At 37.4% G+C, this 20,174-nt stretch overlaps 1 protein-coding gene across 1 annotated transcript in view; it reads right to left on the bottom strand.

Annotated features, from left to right (window-relative positions):
- The window catches only part of LOC121923405 (poly(A) polymerase alpha), a 29,498-nt gene extending 10,192 nt beyond the window's left edge, over nucleotides 1-19,306 (bottom strand). The window contains exons 1-13 of the mRNA XM_042453815.1: nucleotides 19,152-19,306; nucleotides 17,327-17,438; nucleotides 15,826-15,915; nucleotides 15,588-15,726; nucleotides 12,559-12,631; nucleotides 11,024-11,144; nucleotides 9,935-10,019; nucleotides 8,219-8,272; nucleotides 5,785-5,904; nucleotides 4,709-4,818; nucleotides 3,897-4,018; nucleotides 2,212-2,354; nucleotides 219-319 (exon numbers count right to left, since the gene is read on the bottom strand). Coding sequence (XP_042309749.1) covers nucleotides 219-319; nucleotides 2,212-2,354; nucleotides 3,897-4,018; nucleotides 4,709-4,818; nucleotides 5,785-5,904; nucleotides 8,219-8,272; nucleotides 9,935-10,019; nucleotides 11,024-11,144; nucleotides 12,559-12,631; nucleotides 15,588-15,726; nucleotides 15,826-15,915; nucleotides 17,327-17,438; nucleotides 19,152-19,256 — 1,375 coding nt within the window. The 5' untranslated portion in view covers nucleotides 19,257-19,306. The remainder of the gene's footprint in view (nucleotides 1-218; nucleotides 320-2,211; nucleotides 2,355-3,896; nucleotides 4,019-4,708; nucleotides 4,819-5,784; nucleotides 5,905-8,218; nucleotides 8,273-9,934; nucleotides 10,020-11,023; nucleotides 11,145-12,558; nucleotides 12,632-15,587; nucleotides 15,727-15,825; nucleotides 15,916-17,326; nucleotides 17,439-19,151) is intronic.
- Between the last annotated feature and the right edge of the window lie 868 nt (nucleotides 19,307-20,174).

Raw genomic sequence — 20,174 nt, 5'->3', positions numbered from 1 at the left:
TAATAGACCAGTTTAAAAAAGATTTTAATTGCTAGAGAGCAATTCTGCTGTTTTTATTTTATGCACTTTTTCAGCATGCCAAACAGAAAGATGAAACATTGCTGTCAAATGGCACATCCACACTAATGTGTATGTGTGTGCAGGGGAGGTGGGGGACAGGTTTAATGGATAAGAAATTTAGAAAGGTAGTTATTTGTAGAATTATATTCATTTCCTACCCCCTGAGCTTTCACTGGAATTTGTTGGTGGCACAGTGACTTCAGAAGCCTGTATGTTGGTCACAGAAGCTGCTGTTACAGCTGGAGCAGGACTGGTTCGGCTAAAATATTAAAAACAGAACAGAACATTGTTATGAACTACAGCAAACCTGCAAAACACCCATAAAAACAAACAGTTGATCAGCAATCCAATATAACACTTGCTAAGCCTTCAAATACTTCCCTGCTATTGTAAAAATAATCTAGTTGAAGCTACTAGGCCACAATACGCAGCTGACAGGCTGCATCCAATTTAGTGGGTCATGAATTGTACATGCTTCAATTACAAGCCTACAATAATTTCAGCTCATTATACAAGGCAACCGAACTTGTTCAGAATTCTAGAAGGAAAGCATTCTGCAGGTTGCAGTCTCAATTTTATACTACTGACAAGAGTCTCCACAGAAGAAGTTTTGGAGAATCCTCCGAACAGTTAGCAATGGGAGTGAAAAATGTCTAGGTTCTGCAGTCTCCAGCAACCCATCCCTTTTGTTTCGAATAATCCTACAACCATAATTCAGAGAAGGAAAAAGAAATGAAGGAGGATTTCTGTCAAGTGGCACTATATTTTACTTGTTCCATCCTACTCTTATACAAGAGCTAGACCAGTCTTTCTTAAAACGTTTCACCATGAAGGAGTCCTTGAAATAATTTTCAGGTTTTCAGAGAAGCTCTGCATAAAGGTTCTTGTTTCTTTTTGTTGTTACTGTGTGCCTTAAGTCATTTTCGACTTATGGTGACCCTAAGGTGAACTTAACATGGGGGTTTCTTGGGAAAAAATTTTTCAGAGGGACCTTGCCTTTCTCTGAAGCTGATACCATGTCACTTGCCCAGGTCACTCAAGGGGTTTTCAAGGTCGAGTGGGGATTTGAGCCCTGGTCTCCAGAGTCCTGGTCCAATGCTCAAACCACCATACCAGTTTGACTTCTCAAGATTACATACAAAGTTTGTTGTTGTGTGCCTTCAAGTCATTTCTAACTCATATTGACACTAAGCCATACCTATAATAGGGTTTACTTGGCAGAATTTGTTCAGAAGGAGTTTGCCTTTGCCTTCCTTTGAGGTTGAGAGTATGACTTGCCCAAACCCACCAAGTGAATTTCCAAGGCCAAGAGGGTATTTGAACCTTGGTCTCCTAGTCCACCACTCAAACCAGTAAACCACACTGCTCAAAAAAATTTTTTTTCCTCCAATCATGACTTATAGCAGATCCCCTAGTGACATCTCTAAGAACTATAGGGTTCTAGGGAACACTGGTTGAGAAACCCTGAGCTAGATTATCATCAACAAAAGCAAGAACTTCCTAAACTCATTTTTATCTGAAACTGCAGGCAAATTAACCTCCTTACGCCCTTTTTGGAAGCCTATGCCTTTAAAATTACTTACATCAGTTCAAGAAGGTTGATGAACAGACATGGTAGATTAAGTCAGAAATATTACTATCAAATGGCTCATGTATTAGATTTTTCCTATAGTTTGTGGAAGGTTGCAAACTTTAACACCATGGAACAGGAATCAAAAAAAGACAGGAGTCCCATTTCTGACAAGCAACAGAGAACAGCCCCAGCAAGCAGGCCTTTTTAGATGACAGGTTTAGAACCACAATGCAGTTAATAGTTTTGCTTTTATTCAAAGTGGGATTTCTTTTACATTTCCTACACAGATATATTTAAGACAGTTCTATCTATCTAGTTAGGTTAACCTCAATTTACTTTGACAATCTGTTCATAAAGGGCTTAAATCTGAGGAAAACCATGAGGCAACTCAGCAAATTCAACAATGAGTACATCACAAAATTGCATGGCATTAAATAAACCTTGGCATGTGAATAGTGTATGACCAGACAATGTGATTTAGAACAGATTTTACAAAGGTTTTTTAAAAAGTGTATGCAACGTGAATTCTGGGATCTTGTGGTACTTTCAATGTTAGAGTTAACACTGGAGATGCATACCCCTGAGAGCTTCCAGAACTGTTCAATGGGCTTGTCTTCATAGCACTGGTAGGGGAAGGCACAGATGTGCTGTTATCACTATCCATAGATAAGTCTAGGCTGCTGTCGTTCAGTGCTGTCAACCTGACCCCTTCTGTTGAATGCTGAAACCAATAAGACAATAAATCACAAAAACTTTGCAAAAAGAGGCAAAATTTAGGCAGACTGGAATATAATGCAATTATATGTCCTACATGATAATGTGAAAAACTATATACACACAATGCTCTCAGGTTATGGGGCTCCTTAACAAGGTACACTCCCTCCTTCACAGTAGTGTGAGACTAATGTGGGTTGTATATATTGTGAAGCATCTCCCTGATAAATCAACATAAAAACAAAACCTCATTCTTTTGTATGCATGTTTCAGAAATATCATCTGTCAATTTTTGTCAACCCTATAATTTCACAGGATTGTTTTAGGCAATGTCTACTCAGAGATGGCTTGGTCAATTCCTTCCTCTGAAAGGTAACCTACAGTACCTGGTATTCACTGGCAGTCTTCCATCCAAGTACTAACCAGGGCTGGCCCTGCTTAGCTTCAAAGACCAGACAATCTATTTAGGCCCTGCTTCAGAAGCATGCTATAATAAGCAAAAATGATACAACTTGGATCGGGTGCTGCTTTCACATCACTGCTATCAGCTGGAAAAGCTCAAGACACTTAAGCACAAGACACTTAATGCCGCTTGGAATCCAATTTGGGAGAAAAGCAGGATATTAAATAAATAAATACTGATTTTTTTTAAAAAGTAAAATTTCAATGTCAGCAATACATCCCTGTGTCTCATAATCTTTCTTCTTCCAGTGCCTGTCTTCAGACTTAGTGAGAAATGGTATGTAAACTGATTCTATGTATGTGGGCTGTATGCATGTACACCAAATTCAGTTTCTTGTGATTTTGAAAACTTGCTACAGCATCCCAGAGAACTGCTGTGAAAGACTGAACTATCTTTAATCAATGTATGTATAGAAGTTTATTGTTAAAAGCTAAAAGCCATCACAATATAAAATAGATCCAAACAGTAAATACAAAAACAGTATAAAAAAACCCCAAGGCACAAAAACTACAAATAAAAAAACATGGTAAAATTAGTAAAAGAGACCCATCAACAAAAAACAATAATACATCATACAGTAAATGATAAAATAATAAAAACATAAAACTAGAATGGTTCTAGCCATCATTCCGATCAAGAAACTGATTCTAATTTTGCTAGCAGCTAAACCAAATTTTGCTACCATAGAAGTAACAAATACATTGTTGCCGGTCAAAAGGACACAAATCTGCTGAAGGCAAGATCTATCGGAAAGAGGTTTTAAAATACATTCAAGAAATCTTTGTCTTTGTTTAACCAAGCTATCTCTAAATACACTACTCTAAATAAAGGAAAGTTCTTTAAACACTGCTTTTTTCTTAAAATCTCAGGTTTCAAGTTATGAAAACTTCAAGAATTTGGGGCAATTATCACCCAAGTTACAAATCATATCAAAGGGGGAAGCGAATTACTTCTAAAAATCTATTCTTGATATCATTGTTAGTAATGGTTGGATGATATGCATTAATACAATATGATTATTAACTTAGAACCCACTTGTGCTACAGTATAAACATGATATGCTTATCAGTTAACTAGAAGCATTACCTTTTTCTTCTTCTGAAGCACGTGACTAGGTAGCAGTTGATGAAGTTGCTTTCTTTTAACATGCATTGCAGCAATTTTCATATCCATCTCAAACATCTTGCTGTTTATTGCTTGCCTATAAACTACAGAATGTGAAGAACATTAAGACATTTCCACTTTGAGAAAAGCTATTACAGACCTAGAAAGAAATGTGCATACCTGAGCTCTCTGGCTTTACAGTATTATCTTTAGCCCTGTTTAATCCTTCCTTCAATCATGACAAAGAGAAAGTCACACAATGCCACTCCATAATATCCTCTACAGAGGCTTGCCCCTCAACAACAGAAGAGTTCCTTCAATTTGCAAAGAAATCCAAGATCTTCAATGGAGGAAAGGGGAAAACTCTTATTTTTGCCAGTTCCTTCCAAACTCTAAACCCCCAGTGCCATCTCCTTCACTGTTAAGGAGTGCCTTTACCCTCTTAAGAAACTTCCTGTGGAACATAGGGAATTAAAGGAATCTGCTAAAACTCATACTCAACCCCCTTATACTTTTCCCAAGCACCAGTGTTATATTTATATAGTACAAAAGCAATGGGCATGTTATGATAACTGTCATGCACAGTTGGAGACCAGAGACCTCCTTAGAATTACTGACAACTGGGAGACCAACTGTGCTGTCCCAGCTACTGGTGATTCTAATAACAAAATGAGTTTGTTAATATTTGGAAACTGGCACATAAATATTTTGGTAGCAGTTGTCAGTAATTCTAAAGAGGTCTCTGATCCAAAGTAAAATTCAACTAGACAACTATTTCTACAAGTCAAGCTTACCAGTATCAGTAAAAGACTGGATGTCATATGTAAGATCAACACTCAGATTTTCAGAGTTCTCAGTTTTCTTAAACACCAACCCAATCACCCACATTGTCCGAAATTCTTCCCTGGAAAAATAAATATAAAATGAAAACTGCCATCACATACAACAACAGGAGCACTTCTGAAATGCATCTTTAAGGACTGGTACAAAATCCATAAGAGTGCCACAAAACCTGGACCGCTCTAAATAACACAGATGACTTGGAATTAAAGAAGCAAACCTAGTACTCATTTAAAACTTTTACTGAAATACTCTTAAAACAATGATAAATATTCAATAGGATAAATTGTTTAAACCTAGTTCATTTCCCATTCTGGGTCAAACTACACATTACATTAAATGTGTAGTGGGCAACTACCATATATGCCCCTGTATTGAATAATTTTAGTTTTAAAAAAATCAACTCAAAAAGCCTGGGTTAACTTATCCATGGGTCAAAAGTACTGTACCTTAACTCTTACTGAAAAATAAACTGTCCTTTTCTCTGAGTGGTGAAAGGCAAGAGGTTGCACCAACCTCCTCTAATCTCTACTATGGCACTGCTTCTGGCTTTTTTGAATGCATGGATGGGAAAATGGCAGTGGCAGTGGTTTTTTGGTTGTTCCCCTCGAGAGTAGAGAGAGTTGGTGCTTCCTTTAGGTTCTCCCAGGACAAAGCTTTAACTTTTGTCACTCTACTCAGAGAAGGGGATTCCATCAATGCTATTCCAGCTATAAGAAACCAAGTTTTGAAGGATTTGTACAAGGCATTCACGCAAGAGTTCATGGATTAGTAAAAGTGCGAGAATTATTTATGCTAATGCACCTTCAGATCCACTCCAACATTTATTTGCAATAGAGTATGAGTCGTTTAAACCAGGTATTCAATAATGCAAAGTGAAGTCTTTCTATTTTTCCACATTTCATGTGGAAGAAGGTAGAAATGTATTCCTTCTGACAACTCCAATAATTTTTTAAAAATTAAACAACTCTGTTTTTTCTCCTCTAGCTGATGTTTCTTCCAATAAATTCGTTAAGATAAGAAGTCTTACTTGTCAGGATTTTCTTTGGGTGCTGGGAATGACTGAGGGTTTACGTGAGCCAGTGTAATGAATTCATTCTTTTCCAAACTTCCAACCAAAATACGGATTTTTGATTCTACCAAACCAACCCTGCATGAAAACAAACGTGTTAATATTGTACAAGTTAAAGATACACATCTTAGTTAAGGAGAGGAAATTCCAGTTTGAACCATGGAATCACTAGGTTATATCAAACTGTGTCCAATACCAGTCAATGGACCCCGCTGGTAGAACAGACAGTACCCCCTGGGTGCTATCTGCCACCCCCATATCTGTTCTGTGTCATTTCACAGTGGGGTAGGATGCAAGGGAAGAGAAGAGTGGCGTTGTGAGTGTTGGACATCACACATTTATTAAAGGATTGTATGCAGGCATTGACAGAATTTGTTTACAGCAAGAAGATTGTCAAATGTTTTTGCTGATGCTGATTCAGGGGTTGATTCCTTCTTACTCCTACAATCCTGTGAATCCACTTATAAATTTACTAAGGCTGAGGGCCTCTTAAAAATAGCATAGAATGAGGTATGAATGGTTGTGGGGTATGACTCCTTCTCTTCTGTCAGAAGCCTCCACTAAATTAGAGTCAAACATTACACACTTTGCATCTGAGGAAGTAGACCAAGTCTACCAAAGCTCACGATACAACTTCCTATACACAGTTAGTCTCAAAGGTGCTACAGGATCCCCTTGCAATACATACACGCAAACACACACACACACAGAAACAGACCAACTGATTGATGGACAGAGAACCTGCAATGACTTTCATGACTTCTGATTGTTTTGCCTCCCCAGTTTTTCAAATCACTCTCTCAAAACATATTTCAAAAAATCTCAAACTTACTGTATATAATCATGTATACGTCTAGAAATTTTAGTCAAAAAATGGATCCCAAAAATCTGAGTCGACTTATCCACAGGTCAATGTAAGTACTGTACTTTAACTCTTATTTTAAAAGGAAGCATGCCCTGGTGAAAAGCAAGAGCATAATCTGTCCTGGAAGCATTGACCCCTTCATTCATCCAGTCTTTAGGATAAGCACAAACAGTTGTGCCTGCTGGAATTTTGCCATTATTTTCCTTGCTTCATCCTTTACATTCTTTGTCACCTGCCCCTAAGTTTTACCCTCAACTTATCCATGGATCATATCAAAATCCATAATTTTGACCCCCAAACCTACCCTAGATTTATACATGAGATCGACTTGTATTTGAGTATATACAGTAAATCTTAAACATTTATATTTTCTGGCATAAAATGAAGTTCCAATTGAAAGCAAAGTGTGTATTTCTGACAGCAGGTGCCTATTGTAATTCCCTCTTGGGAAAAAATGATGACTAACATGATTTTTGAAAAGAAAAGAAACAAAAAGAAAAGAAAAGAGAAACTTTCAGCACCCTGAACACTAAATGCACTTTTGGCCCAAGGTTTGAGTACTTTTCAATGAGGCTCTACAGGCTAGATAACAGCATTTACAAAAAGCTATTCTATGGGTTGTTTTTTTTAATTAAAAATATTGTGTGATAAAATCACATTCTGGCAAAGCAACATCCTTCATTTAAAGCCCTCATAATGGTCCTAAAAATTATATTAATATAAATGAATAAAGGCAGCTGTAAATAAAAAAAAATCTGCTATCCAGTTATGACATTTCTCATTGATCATGATTACAAATCCTATGCTCATTTATCCAAAGATAATTCAGTGTCCATAGAACACAGTGTGATTTAGTTTTAAGTTACTCTACACAGGATCAGTGTGAAAGACACAGAACCTTTGCTTAATGAAAGTTGCAATATAACCTTTGCATTTCTAACAAATTAAAATTCAACAACTTACTGTTTTAAATATCTGCTCTAGACTTTTCAAGCTTCAATATCCTAGTCTGAGCTAGGAGCCCAGTCTAAGAAAGATAAACATGGAAGTCTTTCCTACACGATACTCCCCTTGTCCAGTCACAGTTTAGAAGGAGCAAACAAATCCAGCTGCTAACCTTGACTGTAATAGTACACACACAGAGAGAAAAAATTGTATGTCATGCTCTACAACCCCATCCTGTGACCCTTCTGAGTGTTGTTTTAAGCCCCTAGTAATTCTGATTAGAAAAGGGTAAGAAAGGAAGTCCTAATGTACCATCACCATTTTGAGGGACCTGCCCAGATTCCTGCATCTCACACCTTTCAAATGCATGCTAAAAAACTAAAAGAAGGAAACTTCAGCGCTTACTTGAGTCTCACCTTTACCATTGGATCTAAGGAGCTTACCAGGTCTGTACAGTTGTCATGGCATCTATGCCAAGGGCATCTTTAGACAAGCATCTAGAGTACTCTCAGTTTATGAAAAATAAAAATAAAAAGATAGAAAATAGGTGAAAAGGAAATAAAAAAACTATTAGGTACTCACCATTCTAGTCGTTGTTTTTCTGTTGGTGCACTCGCGAGAAGTACAATATAATGCCTTTGAAGATAAAAACAAGATGATATACTATCTTGATTTTGAAAATTCAGATTACTATCTGTTTTCCAGTATTTCAGTGAATATAATGTTGATATCAATTTTAGATTACCAATGCATCTATTATTTCAGAGAAATAAGTGTAATTAAAATAAGTACTAATTTCTCCTAAATTAAAGTGATACTGAGATGACCTTTAAAAAACACAATCCCTATCAGTCCTATCCTTATCCTGATGAATTCCATTTGTCAGGGCAAACAGTATTAAGCAACATATTAGAAGTCACAGATAAAGAGATCTGACAGCCTTATAACTGTAAAGTGAGGGGAGGAAGTCTGACATCTGAATATGCTTTATTGGGAAGGATGATCATAGATGTATCTTTATTGCTGATTAGTATCTTAACAATTCACTTTAAAAAAAATGACAGACAACATTTATATCAACAAGTAAGCATGAATAGCACATATTCAGGATAATTCTAGACAGCTAAATTCATCAGTTGATCCAATCCCTTGCAAAATTCAAGCAATCTCCAATCTAAATGGCCTAATTCAGTTCTCTTGCCGCTCATATAGCCTTCAGCTTGCTTATGGTATTATTCTTCAATTTAATGCCCCTATCCAAATTTGTGTAGCAGTTAAGCACCAGCCAATGTGGGTAAGGTATTCTGTGAGTTGAGATCCATAATATCTGGAAAAACAAAGGCTGAGAAACACTGAAATACAGGAGTCATACAAAGGTAGCAAACCGAATATTCTAATTGTCTCAAGGTAGCAAGCTGAACATTCCTTCTCCACTCCCCCCCAAAAAGAAGGTATTTATGGCCTAGTAAGCTAAACCTTCATGTCAAAGGCTGAGCAAAAGTAATGCATACCAATTTAATATTTTTAATGGCTAGAAAGCCTGCAACTAAACATTTTAGAAGGACTGTGAAGTACATCAATAAGAAATCATGTCAATGAGGTGCTGGTGCTTGTAACTGGTAGAGATGTGATACTAGAAGAATTTACTTCATGAATAAGTCAGTTTCAGCATTCATTGCACATTGACAAAATGAGTCATGAGAAGCATCTTCAGTATTCTTCAAATTATTAAAGGCATGCTAATGCATTATTTCCCATTTGAAACCAAGTGGATTAACCTTCCAAAAACTATTTGAACCTTTGTAAAGCAAGAATATAAGAAGAAACAAAACACAGACAAATTACTATGGTCATCATTTTTTAATGAGGAAAATCTGTAATGTCATTTTATTTAGATAATTAGCGTAAATAGCCACCCAAAGAGGAAAATATTATCTCTAACTTAGCAGGCAAATGACCAATTTTGACCAAGCATAAACAAGATACTTGCATCACAATAAAAGATACAAATGTCCCGAATACACTATTTCCAATATCATGAGTTCCTTCAGAAAAGTTTGAAGATAACTTTTGAAAAGCCTTTTGCTCACAAGAAGAGCCCACAAGCATCTCATTTATTACCCAGCTGAAATGGTCCCATCATCTCTATTGAGAAAAGTTAGAAAAAACATAGCAAATCACTCCTTGTCTATCTGTTACAAGACCATTAGTTGTTAGCCATTTTAAGTTAAACCAAATGTTAAAATGTTTAAAAATTTATGTACTTATAAAGCACCTTTCATGCCATGAAATACATACTTGTATTTTTGAAAGAAGTTTGGAGCTTCAAAAAGTTTGGACCACTCTGCCTTACTCAGCAAAATTTCATCTGTGATAGCAAGACCTGAATTACAAAAATACATTTTAGCTTCTTCATATATTACTACTTCTACTAGACAAGAGTTCATGCAATACAATGGCTTAATAATATGCAAACAGAAACATTAGAGATACCCAACTTGAAAGTTTAAGTAGGCTACTTAAGAAGAACTCTGTACTGTCAGACTTTCATCTCATAAGGTTTTAGACAAAAATCTCGTTGCATGCCCTGCTACTGAAGATCTTGCAAACAGAAGACGAATGGGACCAAACCCTGCGCCCTATAATCAAAACATCTCTGCTACTGAGCTATGTAGGGATCATGTATAATTGGGTATTCAGACAGTGGCCAGGTGTCGTTAAAATGATAAAACTCCAACACCATTTGCTTATATCAGGGGAAAGTGCAGGTCATGTGAGACCCATGAGCACAAACCTACCCCTTTCAGGTGATTTTTCTTTACCACAAAGTTGCCAAAAATACTGAAAGGCCACTCCACAATACAACAGTGTATCTTATAGTAACCCCGTGAGCTCCCAAAACCATAAAAAAGGCCAAAAATCAACCTAAGCTGTCACTCCAGTGTGCTGGAAATACACCACTACAGCTCAGCAGTGGACTGTGATGGCAAGAATTGGCCTCTGCCCCCAGCACAACTGTCTACCCTGGCTTCAGATGATAAAACTGGTATTATCATCTCTTCTGGTTAGAACTTTGTTACTGCTTCCAGGAACATACTTTTAAGTGAATAAAAAATAGAATATTTGAAACTGCAGCTGCTGTCTCCAAGTAGAATACTATTGGGACCTAGAAAGTTAAAGGTAGATGAGACGCTATAACCAAGGATTGCTCTTTTTGAAATAATTAGGAATGCAATTCCTAGGACTAAATACCTAGGACAAGCATGAGGTTCACAAAAGTATTAGTTAAGTACTAACAGAATACTTGGTCCAAGTTATCAAGACAATAGCAAAGTTAAGCTAGGGCAAGGTTATTTCTTTCAGAAATACATTTTCAGAACTACTTACCTTGCTTAAATTCTTCAACCATGACCATACGTGTAGAAATGGACACATTGTAGGTAGAGTTCTGCTGGGGGTATGCTGGTGTAATTATAGGCATAAGATGGTACCTATCACTGGGATTTACCTATACATAACAACAGCCAATCAGTTTTCTTCAATCACATTCAAAATAAAAAATTTGGGACTGCCCACTGAAAAAAATTCCAATGTAAATTTTACACTGACAACTAGGAACTGTGTGAGCTATCTCAAACCACAGAGGTTGTTTGCTACATATTCACTAGTGAAAACTTTCTTAAATAATTTACTAGTACCCTACTTCAAACATAGAAAGAGTATGGCTTCTCTGCTTTTAGAAATCAAAAAGAAACGTTTATTTGCTTTACAGGTGCAATTGTGCCTAAGCCTATCCTACTTATACCAACGTAACTGAAAAGACACTAATTCTTGAAGAAGTATTACCAGGCTCACTGCTGTCTGGAACCCCTTCGTAATATGTAGTGCAAGTTATTCCTGTAATTGTCAAGATATAGCCAATTTTTTAAAAAAAACAAAACAACACTAAGCACCCAAGAGGACCAAATGTGTTTAACATAGCCTTTATTTAGAACAGTATGTTTGATGAAGGAAGGAAGGAAAGAAAGAAAAGGTGCAGATGCATTTCAATACTTTTAGAAACCCTGTCATTTCCTTACATCGTTTTGTTTAGCTACCAGAGTACATACTTCTCATATGCCAAAGGGTAACAAGGCAATAGGGTGAACAATCATAACATTTGATGTGGGCCTTTGAAAACAAAAACTGTGGTCTTCATAAACACCCATTTTTGTTTGTGTTAGTCAGCCAACAGGCTCCGAAGCCAAGTACTCTGTAGTCACAAGTGTTATATCCAGCTCAGTTTCAGCAAGCCCAGAACTTATAACTGGTAAAAAAATACTCTATTCTTTTTCCTTTGTGCCTTGCATATGTCGTCTTGTATGAGTCCAGTGAATTGCCCATCATCACATAACCTACTCCACTGCCCAAACTAAGATGTGGATCTAATCAGTGCTGAATAGAACATCACTGGGAGTCCCATGAAAAGCAACCTGAGTTTTCAAATGGAAGAAACAGACTTAAATACAAATTCTTTCCTTATTACTACTATCCACGATAAAAGGATACTGTTTTTTGTTCACAATAAACAACTGCTGAGAGTTGGCACTTCTGACATAAGCAAGTGTTCCTACAGTCTTGGTCCAACTTGGACCAGTATTTTTAGCTGTGCTATTAGTCAGCACCCTGTTTAAAGTCTCAAGAAAATCACAGGGTAGATGAAACTGAAATTTGAAATGATTGGGCATCTGAAAATTAATAAATATTGATAGTAAATTTATTCCACTCTCCAAAATGATCAGGGACAAAATTGTAAGTCACATTTACATTTTTGTGCAGTTAAGACTAGCTAACCTGTGAATTTGTAATAAAGAGAGGTTCACTGGGGTTGAAGCAATTTGTTTTACAGTTTGAACTTATAGGGGAAAAAATAATACACTAACCCTTGGGTCCCATACAGGCAAATTAAGATTGCATTCTTCTGGCTGTTTCAGTAACACTGGATTTGGCCATTCCCTGTTTAGAGAGATTGTAGTACTGAGTAAGAAAAACACTTATAACAAGCAAACAAACACGTTTGAATGTGAGCCTTCATTTCATAAACCAGATGTAGCACCAGAGGAAGTTTCTTTTCAAAGAGAACTGACTACTTTACTTCCTCATTATGGAGTGAACGTCTTTTCTTTCTATCCAAACAACTTTCATAGTACTTAAAACTAGCATATGCTACATTTTTTTAAAAAAGCATTCATATTCAAAATACTTGTTCACATCTTTAAAGGGCCTCAGACTGTTACACTGCAACTATAAATGGAGAACATAATTCCATCCACGTAGTAGCACAAGGCAGACTGCAATAAAAAAGAAATGCTGATGGTATGACTATACCCCTTTTTTGGACAAATGGACATAATAAGCCTCCTGGTGAAGGGTGCCCTCCCCAAAGAAGAAGTCCAGTCTCTTAACTGATATAAAGTGTAAACTGTCCTCAATACTATTAGGAATTAAACTCTTTAAAAATAATTCATTTTAATACTTTTTACTATTTTAAACGTTTATTCCAGGTTTGTTCCACTGGCAGAACTGATTCAGGCATCAGAACTAAGAGGAAGGAAATTCTCACTGAAACCCCATGTACCATGGAAACATTATCTGGAAGACTCAGAAATACTTTGAAGAGGTGTTTTGGAGAAGGAGAAAGCACTAAGGATTACACGGTGACAGTAAGCTAGTCAGGTTGTACTAGGAGACAACTGCTAGAACGATACAGGTGTTTACTCCTAATGTAAATTTGGAATGTCATTTCAAGCACACTATGCTACCTATATTGTCATGTCTCTTAGGAGTATATGGGGCAAGTTAAACAACTAGATACCTATTTGAAACCCTTTGCATAAACCAACTGTGCATGTGTGTAACGAACCACAAATGTTTTGGAATTTCCCTAGATAAAACTTGAAAAAAAGATGTACATAGGTCTGGAGAAATCAAACAAGAATAAATGGGGTATGAAACCATTAAATGTACAAATTGTCTTTACATCAATAATGTATCAAGATGTTTTTATCAATCCAATTGAAAAAGCTATTACAAAGATGAAGTCTTCAAGGTTCTCAGACTTTTGAGTGATGAAGGACAGCTAACATGTTTTGTTGAAAGAACACTATACTTTCTAATTTTAAAAATACAGCTCTCTATGCTAGAATTGTCTACTTGTTATTTCTGGAACTATTTCATGCTGCATAAAAAAATTATTTTTGTAAAGCAGTAGATCACCATCTAGAACAGGGATACGCTAAGTGTGGCCTGCAGGCGGCATGGGTAGCTCCCAGGGCTCTTTTTGAAGCCCTGAGGAGCCCTTGAGTATTAAAATAAAATCAAGAATTTCCTCCCTTCAAATGCTCTAGAGGGCATGAGGGGAATTTTCACCATGTTTTTGCACCCTGGGGCACTTTAGGTCTAGGAGAAGACTTTAAAAACATCAAGACGTGACTTCTGCTGATATGCCAGCTGCAACCCTACCTAGACCCACGAGACCTAGAAATGATTGTACATGCACTGGTAACCTCTCGTCTCAATTTCTGCAATGCACTTTACATGGGACAACCCTTTGTACCATGTTTGGAAGCTTCAATTAGTTCAAAATATGGCAGCCAGGTCTGTCGCAGGTAAATCCAGGTTTGACCAAATCACACCTATTTTAAAATCTTTACACTGGCTGCCAGTTAGTTTCCACGCACAATACAAGGTGTTGGTTATTACCTATAAAGCCCTACATGGCTTGGGTCCAGCCTACTTGAAGGAATGCCTCCTCCCATATAATCCTTCCCGCACACTCAGGTCCTCCGGGAGGAATCTACTGCAGTGTGGAAAAACTAGATTGATGGTGACCTTTTCAGTTGCCACTCCAAAAATCTGGAATGATTTGCCAGAGAAGGTTTGCCAGATTACATATCTCAACACTTTTTAAAAGGCAACAAAAATGACCCTCTTCTGGCAGACCTTCCCAGACTAACCTCTGTTAAAATAGAATCAACTGCCCGATTAACCAACACCCCTCCTCAATATTGCCTCAATAATGCTTCAATATTGCCTCATTATTATCAGATTGTTGTTATCTCCTGCTGAGCTGTCTGTTATTATTTTAGCTAAATATTTTATTGTTATTAATTGTACTGACAAGAGGGAGGGTAGAACGTTGGTTTTTTGGGGGGGACTGTTCTGTTATTATTTTTGTGATTTGTATTTGGAATTCTCTTTGCTATTACCTGCCTCGATCCTTAAGTGGGAGAGGCACGATACAAATAATAATAATAACAATAATTATCATTCTGCTCTCTGTATTGTTAAAAAGTGCTCTTCTAGGACTAAAATGGCATGTGGAGGGGGGCCATGGTGAAAATGTTCCCATTTTCCCCCTAGAGGTCATGCGGGAGCAATTTTTTAAAAACTCTTGAAGGGTGGAGGGTACAGTCCTCTAAGGCCTCCTGGAGAGCTAATGCTGCCCCCTTCCATAGCTGACAAACCCAGCATAGAATCTCAGGTTTTTTCCTGTAACACACAGCATGGCAATCATCATGGATGGACTGGTAACTACTATATAAACTATACATTTTTAAAGATCCATTCCACTACACCAAGCCAGATTAGGTATGTATGTGGTACACACTGCAGCAGTCTCGTCCAGTTAACATTTAAAAAGATGGAGCCACAAACCAAGTGGTCACAATTCCATCAGAGACTGTTTTTAAACACTTCAACAAAAATGCTGAAGATATATAATGAGGAGTATAAAGTTAGACATAGCAGTTGCCTATCCCTGCCACAGTGTTTTGCAGTTCCTCAAGAAGATGTAATTATTCCTTTAGGTGTACTTCTCAACCTGACACCATCTGAAGGAATGCCATAGAAACAACACTAAAATTCAGGGTCAATAATAAATTTTATTTTAGTGTAATCTAAAGAGACATACCATTTAGAAAATACCAAGAAAAATTTATGTACAAGAGTTGATGCTATTGCATTTGGATAAAGCTGGCAAGTTCTTGCTACTAGCATAGCCCAGGAAACTCCACCAAGGAAACCTAGTATATTGGAATAGATGTTGTGCCCTGTTGTTGTAGAGGGAAAAAAAGACAGACAACTTTAGTCATTTTCATTCAACTAGCAACAAACCTTTTAAAAAATTAGGTTTGTAGAACTATACTTACGTTTGGCCCATAGTTTGATAGCTCTCAGTGTTAATCTGAAATTGTCAATGTTTGGTACTAGATGGAGAATTTCATCAGTTACTCTGCAACCTATAAGACAAAAAAAAAAAAACCCCACAGTTTTCATCATTAATTGTTCAGAAATAACATTATGTAACACTGGAAAACTTGGTGCTTTATAAGTTCCTTTTGTTCTTCACTGAAGAGTACATTAAAATCACACACTGTGCTTTTCTCCCAAGCAGGCCAGGAGCTCTGTCAACAGATCCATTCAGTTATGAGCTATGAGACTTATTTTATAATAATTTTTTTAAACAACATAAAGAAGGTACAAAACACCAATTACAAAAAGTTACCAAATTAGAACTTTGAATTACATTATACCTTTTCTCTGAGTGGCAGTCTCAGGGTTTGAGCTGTTGCATTATCCAGTTAACAACTGAGATCACATAAGCCAGCCAAACAATTACATTTAGCAAAGAGCATATTGCTGAGACAGCTAGGACAATCCCACACATAATTTGATTCAAGTTTGTTTGTTGGACATTATCCACTTTGAATTATCAAAAACATTCTTCACAGCTGGAACAGTCTGCAGGCCTGTTCTTCCTCACATTATCATCTACCTCTTATGTACCCTACTTATACATCACACTTCTATCATATGCTTCCCAGGCAGCTATCCTTTACTCATTTGAAAGGGACAGGGTGAAAGGGGACTATGTAATTCTTTGTACCATTGTCATATTAAGCATGAAATTCCTAACACTGAGTAACTTCCAGCATTTGGTCTATATGACAACTTATGCGTTGTTTCCCTCTCAGTGCAAAATATTACCAAGTATTGCCTCAGATATCTGAGTGAATGAGATGTAAAACAGCCTGATGTAAGAACAGGTAATTTGTAGCAAAAAGCTGCAATCATATGAAAGCTGGTAAAACAGTCTTCCTTAGCTAACTTTTAATGTGCAATACACATGAGTAGCAGATGAAGCTTTAATGTTAAGCAGGCTTTTAAATTTATGCTAAGGAAGGCATATCATATGAATTCCGTTTCTGGCAGTGAGTACAGTAAGTTTAATTTTTAGTTCACTAACCTGATCCAGATTTAGTCACAGAGTAGATGTGTTGATTTCATACTCTAAATATGACTAACTTTGGATCTAATTCATTGTATACTGATATACTATTATGTACAGTTGGCCCTCCGTTTTCTAGTGGGACCCGTTTCAGACACACACACACCCGCGAAAACGGAGGCTTGCGTATATTCAAGCCTCATAGGATTGAATGAGGTGCGTCTCCGGGCACTTGGCCCGGGCACGCATGCAATTAGAAATAGTGGAGGTCACTATTCAAGGGCGCGGATACCAGAGCCGTGATTTAGGAGAGACGGTTGTATTTATAAAACTGATGGCACACAAAATATTTGTAGCTTCAAAAAACTATCTTCTCAATTATTAAAAAAAATGTTTTCCAAAGAAAATTATAAAGTACTCACCATTAAGACTTCGTATGCATCTAATGTCTAAATTTTTAAGTAGACTATCATCTCGAAGGTCTAGATCTTCAGGAATAGTCTGCAGTGCTAATCGGGCAAACAAGATATCAATCTAAATAAGCAAAAATAAAGAAATAAGTAAGTTCTCACCACATCTATTTATACATATCTAGTTATACAATTTATTAACCTTATGAAATGCCCAGTTTCACTTCTAAATTACTTTTTGACTAAGCTGCAGTCAAATTACCATGTCTGTGGTGTATTGACAGCTACTAAATTCAACTGTCTGTAAAAATATCTCAGCAAGCACACACTGAATATTATACAAAAGAGAAAAGAGATTTAGAAATCTTTAATTGTCCCAAGATAACAATGTGGGTGAGAAAGGGCTTAACTCTTCAAACTTCGGTGTGTATTTACAGAAATAGCTTCTTTTACAGTGTACATTATTAATTCCACTGCATTTAACATGGGGCAAAGATACATTACAGTGGATTAATAAGAGGAGGCTTGGGTCATAACTAGTATCACCTCCAATCCCTTAGGATATTATTTAGTAAATGTCCACTGTGAACATATAGATATAAAGCAAAAGGGGCCATAATATATGTAGGGAGATGGGTAGTCTACATGCAGGATAAAATACTATGCTTCTATCTTGCTCATGCAAGAAGTAACTAAGGAGAAATTAGCAGACTCACATCCAGCCTCCCACTGAGTGATAACAAAGACGTCAAGTGTAGGGGAGATACTCTCACTGGCAGGTACAGAAGAGAGTATTCTGCTCTGTGTTCTGCCTCTTACACTATCCACTATTCTCTGTTATCCTGCTGCCCATTGATCGTGTGGTCTGATGAATAAATTCAAATTGTGCAGGATGAAGTGAAGTAAGTTTCTTCTCAAGGCTTTCAAAAAGGCGACAAAAACCATTCTCTTCTGGCAGGCCTTCCCCGATTGATAATGTCCAAAACCAACTGAATCCCCCTCCTTTTATTATTTTTCTTATTTGTGGTTTGTTTATTAATTTTGTCATATTGTTATGTATTTTTAAAGTTTTACTGTTTAATTTTATACTTGGGAGGGAGGGTTGGGCCGGGGTCTTGTGGGGCTTGTTATTTTTATTGTTGTGTATTATATAAACTTTGCTGTTACCCACCTCGATCCTCAAAACGGAAGAGGCGGGATATAAATAATAATAATAATAATAATAATTATTATTATTATTATTTATTCATGTGCAGCCTGTGCTTCCTTCACAAACATTGTTTTGTCAATCTGCATATTGCCTCACATGAAAGAGGTTTACTCACTCTAACCCACTCTTACTAAAGGGAAATGGTTAACAGTCATACAAGACTTCCCCATAATGAACATACTTCTGACAAGATGGCAAAATATATCTTGTTTGATATTAAACAATCTAGCACAAATACATTCTTTCTTCAATATTCTACTAAATACAAGACTTGTTTCTGTGGGCCACTTCATCACTGCCAACAGCCTTCAGAAATTGCAAAGACCTGGAATTAGGCTGAATTCAGATAGTGGTTTATTTTTGGTGAGCTGATAGCTCTGTGAGGGAACCAAACATGTAAAGATTGCAATTTCTGTAATGCAGAATCACACTGTTATAATACATTCAGTTATAGTAAGTATGTAAGTAGCTCTCATAGTAGACAGTATTACATGCCTGCAGATGAAGATAGCCTGTGCACTAGTAATGCAAGCAATCAGAAAATGGCCCTAAAAAACCAGGTGTTTATTTTCTGGAGTGGTGAATATGAGATATGTAGGGTGAAAATGCTGTGCTATTTTCTCTTACCTCTATTCCATCAAAGCAGAGTTTGATAACAGGAACAAATGCTTCTTCAACAGCCTGCAAAACAAATATTTTGGAATGAAATGCACTTGTATGGGATCTAGTCATATACACCAACTATTTAAGAGGTGGAAGGAGAGAGTTTTCTAGTCCTTTCCAATTCATAAAAAAAACCCAAAACAGTACTAAACTATTACAACAGAAACTGAATTTCTGTATAGAAGCATACACAGCACAAACTCAGTAACTCCAAAACTAGCTTTCCCTCTATTGGGAGGGGGCGAAAAGACAGGCCCAACGCCATCGGGCCTGAAGAGGAAGAGCCCTCCCCTCCCTCCTTCCAACTGTCATCTTCTGGCCTTAGAGGCGAGCGAAAGGAAAGGGCCCAATGCCATCGGGCCTGAAGAGGAAGAGCCCTCCCCTCCCTCTTTCCAACTGTCATCTTCTGGCCTTAGAGGGAGCGAAAGGACAGGCCCAATGCCATCAGGCCTGAAGAGCAAGAGCCCCCTATCCCTCCTTCCAACTGTCATCTTCTGGCCTGGGAGGGAGCAAAAGGACAGGCCCAACGCCATCAGGCCTGAAGAGGAAGAGCCCTCCCCTCCCTCCTTCCAACTGTCATCTTCTGGCCTTAGAGGGAGCGAAAGGACAGGCCCAATGCCATCGGGCCTGAAGAGCAAGAGCCCTCCCCTCCCTCTTTCCAACTGTCATCTTCTGGCCTTAGAGGGAGCGAAAGGACAGGCCCAACGCCATCGAGTCCAGCCTCGATTAAGAAAAAGAGCCCTCCCTCCAGTCCATCTGCCTTGGTCCAGGCCTCAGAGGGAGAGAAGAGTGCTGGTCCTGATTCCTTCCCCCACCATTCCCTTCTCCTTTTGTGTCGTGTCTTTTTAGATTGTAAGCCTGAGGGCAGGGAACTGTATATTATCCGCTCTGTTGTAAGCTGCCCGGATTCCCAGTGATTGGGTGGCCTATAAATAAATCCTATTATTATTATTATTATTATTATTATTATTATTATTATTATTATTA

The sequence above is a fragment of the Sceloporus undulatus genome, chromosome 1 (genome assembly GCF_019175285.1).
Source record: "Sceloporus undulatus isolate JIND9_A2432 ecotype Alabama chromosome 1, SceUnd_v1.1, whole genome shotgun sequence".
NCBI classification, from domain to species: Eukaryota; Metazoa; Chordata; class Lepidosauria; order Squamata; family Phrynosomatidae; genus Sceloporus; species Sceloporus undulatus.
This window is presented reverse-complemented; position numbering and strand designations above follow the sequence as displayed.